Source organism: Grus americana, chromosome 3 (assembly GCF_028858705.1).
Source record: "Grus americana isolate bGruAme1 chromosome 3, bGruAme1.mat, whole genome shotgun sequence".
NCBI lineage: Eukaryota > Metazoa > Chordata > Aves > Gruiformes > Gruidae > Grus > Grus americana.
In genome coordinates this window covers 84,030,247-84,042,751 of record NC_072854.1, presented here as the reverse complement: position 1 = coordinate 84,042,751, position 12,505 = coordinate 84,030,247, and the positions used below count along the sequence as shown (strand labels likewise).

Sequence of the window (12,505 nt, the reverse complement as noted above, 5' to 3'; positions counted from 1 at the left end):
ATCTCTTCAAATATATGACAACATTTATTTGGCAATCAAAATTCCTTAAGTGTGTCAAAATTGTAAAAAGCTTGTCTCTAGGAAGAAGTGATCCCCTGTCACTTCACTTGGGTCCTTCAGGGAACATTTAAAACTATTCTAATTTCCAATTCAGTTGATCAGAGCAGATTTTAGATATGTGAGAAATCCTTAGCTGCTGAAGCTGAGCCACAGAGATGACAGAAATCCAGGAGTCCTATGAACTTCTAAGAAAAAAAAAAAAAGGGCCTCCAAACTGATCTTGCATTTCACAAGATTCATTTTCAGCCCATAGTTTATCCCATTTTAGGAACTTATATCCTTTCTACATCTAACTCATTAAACTTGATTTTTTAAATCAACATCATTCCCATTATTTATCCTGTTTGCTCCTTCTTTCTTTTTTTCCTTTTCATTAGGCCTTCAAAAGCAAAGCATACATCCATCACATACACCTACAAAGAGCACGCTGCGTGCTTTTCACTTGTGATAATGGTTGTAGACAACCATGCACAAAAATTATCACTTACACTGATATATTTCATCTTAACTACAAATCCTACATCATTTATTTGCCAAATACCAAACCAAATTAATTTTATATCCCTTATGAAACTAATGAGACTTGGTTTTCCACAGATGTGTATTTTGTTACTTAAAAACACTGGTCCCCCACCTTTCTTCATAATGTTTCCTATGATATTGCCACCAAGTAAGCAAGGACATGTCACAGGGATGGTCTGGAGTTATGCACAGGTTGATTTGCTAGACAGTGTACAGGTATATGAACTTCCTAGATTACTGCTGCCAGCATCTGAAATGTATGAGCTCTGTGCAGCCTTCCCTCAGAACAGTGGTAGTCACTATAGGGTAACTATTCAGTTTTAAAAACTGAATTATCTAGATACCTCTATTTTTTGGCCGTGTATGGTTTACACAGACCAAACATAACTTGCTGGAAGGTTAGCACATACACGGATGCACAAAAAAGTAACTATAAAGCCTCACTTCCCTGGGTAATTGAGCTAGAAGTAGTGTTGTATGAGGGGAAAATGAAATTAAATTTAGGGTAATAAGAAAGAAATATATGTCACAATTAAACAATATATAAGGAAGAATTATAACAATAGCTGAGCTGAATGACATATTCTTACAATTTCCCAGTAGAACCTCAAATAAAGGGATATTTTTTGTAAAGTCAGATAATTTTATTTGTATTTTTTTTAAATTAAGAAATATATTTTGACAAACATAATGCAACATTTTAGGTCTATTATAATAAATGCAGCTGCATTCAATCTAACATCTGAGCGCCTTTTTTCTCTCAAGATATCTTTCCAACAATCTCTTCCTCTATTAATTTCTGCATATTCATGAAACTAAGTATAAACACAAATATAAAAAATAAAGGACCACTTTTTCTTCTTACCGCTCTACATAGATACTCTTGCTGGTTCCCAGAGCATATAAACTGGCCAATATTCTGTAACAGGAGACCTGAACATCTTCCACTAAAGAGAAGAAAATGATAGGTATAAAGAGATTTTTTTCTTTGCAATACTTTTCTGTAGAATTAAAATACATTTCTTTTGACAATAACTGAATTAATAAAATTAAGCCATCAAAGGCAACACACGGACATCACCCTCTAAATACAAAAAGTCTTCTGACCACTGAGTGCCATAGCTTTTACTCAAAACTTCCACTTACTTCAATACCAAGTTACCAGCTAAGACAGTAAACATATTTCATTAGTGCACTGACTTTCTGAAATTAATGGCATACCAACTCTTTACAGATAATATCTAATTCCACAATGTCAGAATTTATTTAATAGCTATAAAAAATGTGTCAGTGAATCTTGTCTAGTTTGTCTGTAGCACTTAAGAAAGTTTCATGGCAAATCAAACAAAGTGCTGAAAGTAAAAAAAAAAAAAAAAAGAAAAATTATTTACAAATGTAACAACACTGTATAAAATACATTGCAAAAGAAAGTCAATTCTGTTAAATAGATATTTAATTCTTCTAATCACAGTTTATATTTTTAAAAATTTAGACACAGGTACCAGTTCATAGCATGTACTTAATTTACACTTCAGACTAACAAAGGATTAAAAGAATATATAATCCTTTAGTCCTTACGAATATTTCACCAAAGCATGTTTTGAAATTATCAAATGTTGCATTCACAAAAATGTAAGAAAAATCTTAACATCTATTTGAAAAAATGCTTTTCCAATGTAATCTGCAGTAACAGTGTAATAATAGTGTCATCAGTACCATCAAGGACAGCACTCCCATTCTTTCCATATATATTTTTTTCCAGTCTCTCCCACAGCACTAATATCTTCCCCAATATGCAGTGAAAAGTTGGGAGTAAAACAGAACTAAGACTTAATGGTCTGGGGGAGCCTACAAGTGCATCAAGCTACATAGCCTGGCTCTTTACTATACCATGATTTTAGTTCGGATCATCTTGGAGTTGAATATTTTTACATAATAAGAGTAACCTCAGGTACACTGACACAACTTTGTACGTGATCACACCATGGAGTACTCTGTACACGTAGCAATACTTTCAGGCACAAGCACCAGGTCAAGATGCTTGTCATCAGAGTAGTACAAAATAGGTAATCTTATTAACAAGATGTAAAGAGAAGTTGTGTGTAAGAAAAATTAGCCTTTCCAACTATGCTCTAGTCAAAATAAGTAGGCAAAATTCAAATTAATTATTATTTCTCAGTTTATGAATTCTAAATCGGGGGTTTGACACCAGTGTGATGTATGTACAATAGCTGATTAAGAATACTTAAGTAGTAAAGTATCAAAGGCTAATTACTAAGTTCCAAATGGAATACTAGAGATCAAAAATTATACAAGGTATGAACACGTTGATGCCTGAAAAAGTGGTTTATGATGAACAAGTGATGTATGTCAACCCCACAGGTGACTTTTCCTGCATATTGTCACAGACTCTTGAATTTTACAGGAATAATTTAATGAGAAAAGTGGATGTTTACGTCTCACCACATTCAAATCCATCAACACATCTCCAGATTTTCAAAACCAGTTCTCTTACTGCTATTGTAAATAATAATTTTCCAGATTCTAAAGACAGAAAAAAATGTAATTTGATATTCTTTTCTTCTAGGCCCTTCTCTCAGTTATTTCCATAACTGAGTTAGCAATACAGAGCAGAATTGCCTCCTTTAGTGCAGTCTGGACACAGAATTACTAAAATATATAGAATTAGTTACGTGTTACAGACTGTAAAATTTTGTCTTGCAGAGACTAGGTTTGGGGAAGTAAAGGACACTGAATCTGCAATAATCAGAATCTCTAGAGAAATCTCATATACAGAGTCTTATACATATTCCCTTCTCCAGTGCCTGAATTCCTCAGGAGCTCCTTCCACTTTTCTTTAGGATCTAAGGTGCGCCCACCCAAATTCCCCACTGATTGAAAGTGAGTCAAGGTGCACGTAGGACAGAATAACATCATTCTCATAGTATAACCTCATTTATAGACAGAGCAAAGACAAGTTAACTCAAAGTAACCTTTCCACACAAGAAGAAAGTCACAGTAAATCTATTGTAAATGAAGCCTTCTGACTAATCACAGCCACATCTGCTTTAATATTTACACAAAGTGCACTATAACCTGCAGACTGTTCTAGGTTGATTACAGCAACATTTGATTAAATCAATGACAATTTTGTCAAAACGACAGAGGATTTGTCCTTCTCTAATAGAACTGAGAGTCTAGGAATGCTTACTACATGACACTACAGATATGTTTAGTGGCATGGCACTTGTAAATAATACATACATATCAAGTCTTCCCCAAACTGGTGCTGTCCAATGTGCTCAAATAATGAAGATAGCACTGGCAGGAGGGCAACTGTAGTATAATTAATGATTTGCGTAACTCCCTTTGGCTGGTTTCTGCTGTGTGTAAATTGGCCTTGCTTAAGATTTTCCATTGTTTTCTCCAGATCCTCAGCAGCATTGTCCAAAAATGCTCTCAATGCCATCTTAACAGATTCCAGACCAGTTTTCATCACAGTCCTGTATATAGCATGCAAAAAGAACGAAAAAGAATATTCTATTAGACAAGCATGGAATAAAGCCTAATCTTGGCTTACATGAAATAGATAATAAAGATCTGAAGAAAAATCTTTCATCTTTTGATATTGTAAAATCTTCTCATAGCACAACCACCTACTGAAAAAGTGTTTGATAGGTATCCTGCAGAACACAAGGACATTTTATCTGGTGTCCCATTGAGAAAATAAAGTCTTTTTAAATTTATAAATTAAGTAAGTGATTCATTTGCCTTCAGAGGGAAAAAACCCACCTAACAAAAAAGAAGAAGAATGAGTAAGTCTGCAATTTATGATTCTAGGAAGAGAAGAACTATCTCAAGCTAGAACTCAGAAAGTCTTCCTAACTATGACAGTCATATTTCTGCCTCCAGAATAAGGGCATCAGAAAAGAACGAGTAAAACCAACCAAACCTGTTTAAAATTAATTAAAGGCATTTATTACATAACTATAACACCATAATCAGTTATGTAATGATATAATCCAGGAGAATTATTACCTTATTTGTTTTAACTAGCTCAATTTCAGAGAACCTTTGTTTAAGGCAAGTATCCATTTAGGCATGTGTGAAATAAAACTGGATGACATTCTTTTGTAAATTGAATAACAGTCCAGGTTTTTTGTTTCTTTGCTTGTTTAACAGAATGAATACAAACAGTTTCAATGGCAATATTTTCAAACTTTCATATAACCTCCATGAATCCCTTAATCCTCATCTAGAGCTATTTTTACATCTCTACCAAGAGCTGGATTGGTGACCTCCACCTGTATCTATATTCCATCTGTATGATTGCATAGAGCATGGACAATTTATGACAAAAAAACCCCAAGATATTGCAACCTAAATGATTACCATGCAACAACTGAGTCATATTAATCAACCATGATCATGACTCTACCCCATAGCAAATGGAAAGTAAAATTTGTTCATTTAAGCCACTGTGAAGATACTGAGAAAGAGCTACCTGCATGTAATCCAGTCAATCATTTGAGAGTAAATGCAAAGTGAAAAAATTACCCTGGAGGTAGTTTAAACCATCATGTGTTGTTTCACAACTGCAAAGATCTAAAAGTCAACTATCAGCACAGATTGTTGACTGTACAGTTAATGAAAAGCAACATATTACCCTCCCATATTTCAAGACTGTCTCATCCATAAACCTCACAATGGTTCAAAAGCAGCTCAATTTAACTTAAAAAGCACCACTAAATTCAATGTAAAGGGTGTTTTTTGTCAAATTAGAGCATGAATTAACTTTGCAATGAAGGCACTCTATGACACAGATTTACTGCATTTCATGTGCATTTAACTCCTGGATATTTTTATTCAACAAAAAGTGTAAGCAAAAGAATAAAATATTTCTAATGTTACTGTGGTTTTGGGATGGTCAAATGATTAAAACCAGATGAACTAACAGACAGCAGTTCCTGGATGTCATTGATCCAAACTAAAGTTGAAAGTGTAATCTACAAATATTTTCCTGCCAACCCCTAGTAATTAACTAGTAACTAACCTACTTTGCAATGGGAATTCTTTTCAGTACTATAACTTCTTGCGTTTTGAAATTCTGTAGCCCTACACAGGTAGCCCAAATCTGCCTGCACATTATTTTCTGAAGTGATTTTCTTTGTACTTTAGAAAATACATTTGGTATTACCTCGCATCCAAGGTCTGGCCCAGTATGTGAAGACAGTTGACTATTGATGTTGCATCATTTCCTAAACAGGGAGGAAAATTATCCACCAATTAAGCTGAGCACACTGTATAGCATACCTACACTCTGCTAACTGTATCTCTGGTTTTAATGAAAGAGTAAATGACATAGCAGAAGAGCAATTGACCTTCTGCATAATTTTAACATTCAAGTTAAAAAACATGCAGTTTGTTGTCTTAGCCTTGTTTACACAAATGCAGTAACTAAAGGCAGTAAAGCATCTCTCATCAAATAGCTGAGGCAGTCAAGATGGAAGCACTTAAATGTGGGGTTAATTAGAGCTGCAGTGTATTGTCTGGTTTTCATTTAAGTTCTATAAATTTTGCTTTAATTGATTCAAGTTTATCTGAACATTTATCTTCCCCGTCTCAGTAACATAAAAGCTGTTAACTTTCGCAAGCTGCTATTGCAGGAAGAGAACGTTCACATAAAATGTCACCAAAAAGGTTAGCTCCCTGGTGTTACCAATAGGCTGCAGCCATTTATAGCAGGATCAGGTGTGGCCCACATGAGTAACAGTCTCTGACATAATATGCATTTCCCATAATCGATTATTTTCTTCACACTTATGTTTGTAAAAGGAGAACTTACACACAACATGCTTTGTTTGCATATGTACATCCCAAGATGTTGCCAAGTACAAAAAACCTCTAAGTTCACTTTTTAAATCCAGGACAGATTTAGGCTACACAAATTTGACCTATAGCTTATTTAATATGGTTTGTTGTTTTTTTTTAAATCTAAATCTCTGCAAAAACAAAAATATGTTTTCTTGCTTCTCTATATATTTAAAGTTCCTCAAAAAAAAAAAAAAGAAGAACAAATGGAATGCTTAAGATAGATTTCTGAAAATACTGTCATCTGCATACAATGTACTATACTTTCTCACTGGTTATTTCACTTGAAAATATAGGCAAACATACAACTAAAATTAGTAACTGTTTCAGTGAAATAGAGATTTAAAAAGATAAATTGCAAGGGAGGAGCGGGAGATTTATTGCAGCACAGAGAATGTTGTTCTATGCTATCAAATTCGAAGGTATTCTTGTGGCGTTCATCCACAGTAGATTAAACAAACCTGAACCACAGCTTCCATGGCTGCCCCTAGCCAGGCAGCCTCACGCCCTTTGCACTGGCACTGGTGGTCATGCAATGATACAGCGAGCAGATGAGAAAGCTGAGGTGGCCTAAAAAAATCCCACCAAAAAACCCACCCCAAAAGACTAAGGTTTTTGTCAGCCCCTATTTTTTTTCTTACTGTTTTACTCTGCTGCTATGAATGCCAGTGCTGATGAGGAAGGGAGTGCAGGACTGTGCTAATGGCAGCAGGGATGGAGGCAACCTGGACTTAGACTGTGGATTAGACTGTCATGAAATAGTTAGTATCTTAACATTCTTTGTGCAGGTGCGTATATGCTGCATGCTACATTGCAGTATAGAGATGCTCACTCCAGTTCCCTGAAAATTTACATTGGCACTCTATTTATACCAGGTAGACACATTTCAAGAGCCATGTATTTATCAGGAATCAGGTACTTCATATGCTGCAACCAGATGGAAGGGTCAGAAATTCACCTAGTTATTCTGAAAACCAGACAAGCTTTAGGCATATTCCTGTAGCAGATACTGCAGTGTGGTTGGTTCCAGAATGGGATATCAGAGCAGAATTCAGTCACCATGAGAAATGGAGCCCCCTTCAATCTAAACTGATTGACATACCAGAGTTTGGCCAGTTTTATCCATCTAACACTAAAACCAAACTTTCAAAGTTATCATGAAACTTGTTTTCTGCAATGTGTCCTTCAAGCAGGATTTGTTACAGAATCTTAGAAAAATGCAATTTGCTATGAAAGACAGGTTTAGGCTCAGTGGAAATTCTGTGTCTTGCTTTTGTTCAATGTCATGAATTTAGTTGTTTTTACTGTGTTTCTAAAACAAAAATCCACAAAGAGTATTTTTTAATATTCTACCTTAAAATGCCACAGTGAAAACAAACAAAAAAAAAACCCCCACAAAAAACCCCAACCAAAAAACCCAAAAACAAACAAAACCCCCAAAAAACCCCACTTTTAAACTGAAGGCTTCAAGAATCAGATTGCTTCCAGCATGAGATCAGAAGTCAATTTCAGAAGGCCATCTGTTGTTTTTTTTTTAAACTGAGTTATGAAACTAGTTTTATTACTATTGCCAATGTTTCGCAATGTATATATGTACCTTCATTAAATTAAAAATATTCCTTTTCTATTAATTAAAAATGTTTTTGATTTTCAGAAGCCTGAAAACTCGATACAAAACACACTGATGTAGAAATGATCGTGCAATGTATAAAATTCCATTACCTCATGAAAGAGGAGGTCATAAATACAATTCAATAGGATAAAAACTGAAATAAGAGCTATTCCTTAAAGGAAATCTTCACACAACTCAACATGATAGAGGCTGGACATATGCAACCACTAACCCACATGAGTTCAAGAGATTTTAAGGCTACAAGTATCCCAGGAGCTAGTATAAATATTAGGTTCATGGTTGGATCACCGTTCAGCATGTATTACAAATGCAGTTGATCCCATGAACTGCACAACTGAGTTTCTTTAATAATCTGACGTGCAGTCCTAGTCCTACATATTTTAGAAAGCTGTATCATTACATCAGGAGGGAAGAACTGTTGCTGTATTGCAAAAGTGCTATGGATATTGATTCCAGGATGCCTCACTGGAAGGACACTTATGAATTCAGGATGTGATTAGGCAGAGAAAGCCTTCTGTTTCTTTTTAAGAAATCCTCTGCATAATTTCTCTAAGTTACCAAAAAGAATGAGCAAAACCAGGCCTTTCTTATCTGATGTCATACCCAGCTAATTTTTGTTTCAGATTACATGGGTCTGTATTACCGATATGAAGATTTTTTTAAAAAATTCCTTACATACTTACATAGAAAGAATGCCTTACTGAAGATTTAAACAATATAAAAAGTGAATCAAACTACTCATATAAATTTGTTTTTTTTTAAATTGAGAAAATATAAATTCACCAAAATCATTCACTAAAAACCTTTCAAATTCAGCCCACTAACAATAATGAAAGTAAATCAATAGTGTCTTACTGATGCACAGCTACAGCTTTCAAACAGTAAATTATTGGGGTCAAAAACTACTTTCACAGTGCAAAGAAATAATAATTTCATGCTGAATTACAATTCCATAATCTCAGTGACACTCTTAGATATCAAATGCGACCAATTGTTTAAGTTCACTCTGGAAGACTTGCATGCTTAATTTCCCATTTTATCAAGACTTATATATACAGCTTAAGCTACAGGACTTTTACCAATGACTTTGATACATGTAGCTGTATCTTGAGAAGTACCATTCAAATTCATAATAATACAAAACATCTGTATAGCAAAACCATATAGCATTTTGCTATTATAGCAAACTCCCCATTATCCATAAAGGTTATTATTGAGCAACTCTTGCTCATTCAAGATGACTTCAAAATGCACAGATAATTTTCTAGGCCCCAGCTGTACTCCGAGGCTGTCCTCATGAGCATTTTCCCCTCTTCTGCACAGGACTTGTCTTTGCTGGAGTAAATGCAATTCTTTTGATCAGGTTTTCTAACATGTTGTAATTCACTGTCAAGGTAAGGCAAACTGTAAGGTGCCTTTGACTTGAATTAGTAGGTCCACAGTAAACGACCATGCTCCAGAGTCTTAATGGTGACCTTGTCATAACTCATGGAAAAACTACAGTACACTTCTGTGTTAGCATAAGGATTTCGTATTCTGTCAGTTACCGCACACTAGGAAAAGACTTAAAAAACAAACTGTAGCCATAGTGAATACCCATCTGACTTATTTCCTTCTACCACTTGAACCCAGCCAAACAACAGGAAATAATCAAGCTGAGATATGGAATGGAAAATATCTTTCCTTTAGTACCGAAGAAAGTTACACTGACTTAGATTTTTAACTTCAATTGTTACTCATTTTAGGAAAAAAGTCAGAAAAACAAATTCACACAATAATGAAAAAGATTTGCAAAATTATACCTGAGCTAGTTCATTCTTTGAAGAAACAACCTAGGGTTTAAACCAGAGCTTATGTGTATGCTTGTGACATAGTCCACCCTTCAGAAAAAGCTGCAACAATGCCACATAGCTGTAGAAATAACTCCATTCCTCGTATGATCTTTTGGCTTTATAGGCAAATCCACTCAGCTCATCTCAAAACATATTTAAAAGCGATATCCCAAAATAACTTCCGATCTTTCTTCTCAGTTTAATGGTTTTCATAATGGTCTGTAAGCTTTTTAAACACCACACTGCTGCAGCAAGGGAGTTCCTTCCCTTCAAATTGAATGGAATATGTAGGAACTGAGTTAGATGCATCTTATCTTAATGAAATTGTAATTCACTAGATAATTACCCAGTTAGGTAAGTTCATGGATGCTGAAGTTTGCAATGCATCCATCACAGAAACTATATATGCATAGGATGTACTATTTCAACTATCCTATCATTGTGGCGTAAGAAAAAATTGCAGAGTAAATGACTGTGCCACACATTGCATATAATGTATACACTTGATACAGATGTCAAATTGACTTCAATTAAGTGATTTTCACATGGCATAAGACAAACACCGAGCTCCTGCTAGATTCACATAATATCAGAAAGATAGTACACATGCGTATGTGGAGTTAAGCACATCTGGGAATGTTTAAGAATTCCACAGAACATAACTAAGCATTTCAGCCCACTACAAATTTTCCTTAATGACTTTCCAATACATATATACAGTTCTGATGTTCCATTTTTCCCAAACAATTGAGAATAAAATAACAAATTAGGAATCATAATTAACTCAGTAAAATTCTTTGGTAGGATAATGAAATCCATATATTAGTTAAGACACATGGAAAACTAAACAAAAACCCCCAAACTGGTAACTACAAAAGCTTTTTATTCCATCTAATAAATTCTGTGATCTACAAGCCTAAATGATTAGTGGTCTGTGAAGACCATGCATTTCAGCCATGCAGCCATGCAGCATGCAACAAAGCAGCACACAACACAATGCAAAAATGGCAAAGAAAACCAAGTGATGGCCATGCTAGTATTTGTCAAGGGTCTCCTTACCAAACAGTGAAATCCTATGCCTGACAAGAACTCCAAGTTTGCAGAACAGGCTGAAGACAAAAGAAAAATAAAAGAGAAGAGAAGGGAAAAGGAAAAAAATGGGGGGGGGAGGGAGAAAGAAAAAATAACAGCTGATATATGAGCAGGAAAAGCAACATGATGTCACGCAGAAAGAATCAATTATCTGAGCAGAATGTGGGACAGAGTACTAAAGAAAGAGTTTTTAAGTGCATATCCTTAACAAACATGGTTAAATAAGCACATATTATAATTAAAGAAACAAAAAAAAATTAAAAGCAAAGCTAATTAATATAAAAGCGTCCTATATGATAACCCACAAGGAAATAACCATCAAAGCTTTAAGAAGTAAAATGCAGTCAGTGTGCTATTCAGGATACCACTGACAGTTTGAAAACAAAAGGTAAGGAAATCAGATTAATTGAAGTGTTTCATGGCAAATATTTAACTAGTCCAATTTGGATCTTGTCATCTTGAACACAGTGAGAATTTCTTTTCATATACATTGCTTTTTAAACACACTTAACATGAGAAATAGCCTCTTACATGGTTAAAATGCAACAAAAATGGCTATGATCAATGATTTCATTTCACATGTTTGAATTACATCCTGTGCTGATGAGCAGTGCCCCATTCAGAACAATGAAGAATAAAGTTTTGTATCAATTTGTAGAAGCAGGAGCACACTGCCGTACCCAAACTGACCTGGCCTCCAGATTTAGGAGGGGTTAGCTCAATCTTCATGATCCAGTTCAGTCTAAGAATTTTCTCTGAGAGCAACATCAATTTTGGTGTTGTTTTTTATGCTGAAAAACCCCTCATCTGCTATAAATGACATGAACAATATCATGTCATTTTATTAAGCTATTTAATTACTAGGCACACAGGCTAGTTATCAACCTCTGATTTAAAAGCAAAAGACACCGTAAGCATGTCTGCACAGTCTATGGATGAGATCTGAACATGTTGTTCCATTGACAGACAAGAGCATGGTGCCAAATGGAAACATTTATGTCCAGAATCAGAACAGCCAGGTTAATGTGGTGTTGAATCCAGCTAATTAGCCAGTGCACAGTGATCCACTATAGCAACAGCAACTGCTCTGTCTTAGAAATGAGTCTGCTTGGTGCATGTTCAGGGATCTCTGTTCACTTTTTATTCCACGAGGCAGACATATACTGTACAGACTTTTATGAGGATCCTGGTTCACCCACTCGAACAGGAAAAGCTGTACAGAAGCATGTTAGCATCATATAAATCTTGTCTCCATTCTAACAAAGACATTAAATAGCTCACAACCTGTATGATATTCTAACACAGAAATGTTACTCAACTGACTGTAGCATTCAGCAGATGCTATATTTTCACAAAGTCAGACTGAACCTATTATCCCCAGTGTAATTAGTTTGAGTTAAATTAATAAATAAATTAAAATGTCCAAACGGCCAGTACTTAAGATTGATGTCCAGAACTAATTTTATACAACTGCAGTAGTACAAGGACTTGTAAG

General features: G+C 35.0%; 1 protein-coding gene across 7 annotated transcripts in view; it reads right to left on the bottom strand.

The window, feature by feature from the left end:
• The window catches only part of RYR2 (ryanodine receptor 2), a 428,642-nt gene that overhangs the window by 82,890 nt on the left and 333,247 nt on the right, over positions 1-12,505 (bottom strand). For all 7 annotated transcript variants that reach the window (XM_054819177.1, XM_054819181.1, XM_054819182.1 and 4 more), the window contains 4 exons: positions 10,978-11,027; positions 5,780-5,840; positions 3,847-4,085; positions 1,448-1,529 (listed from right to left, as the gene is read on the bottom strand). In XM_054819177.1, coding sequence (XP_054675152.1) covers positions 1,448-1,529; positions 3,847-4,085; positions 5,780-5,840; positions 10,978-11,027 — 432 coding nt within the window. The remainder of the gene's footprint in view (positions 1-1,447; positions 1,530-3,846; positions 4,086-5,779; positions 5,841-10,977; positions 11,028-12,505) is intronic.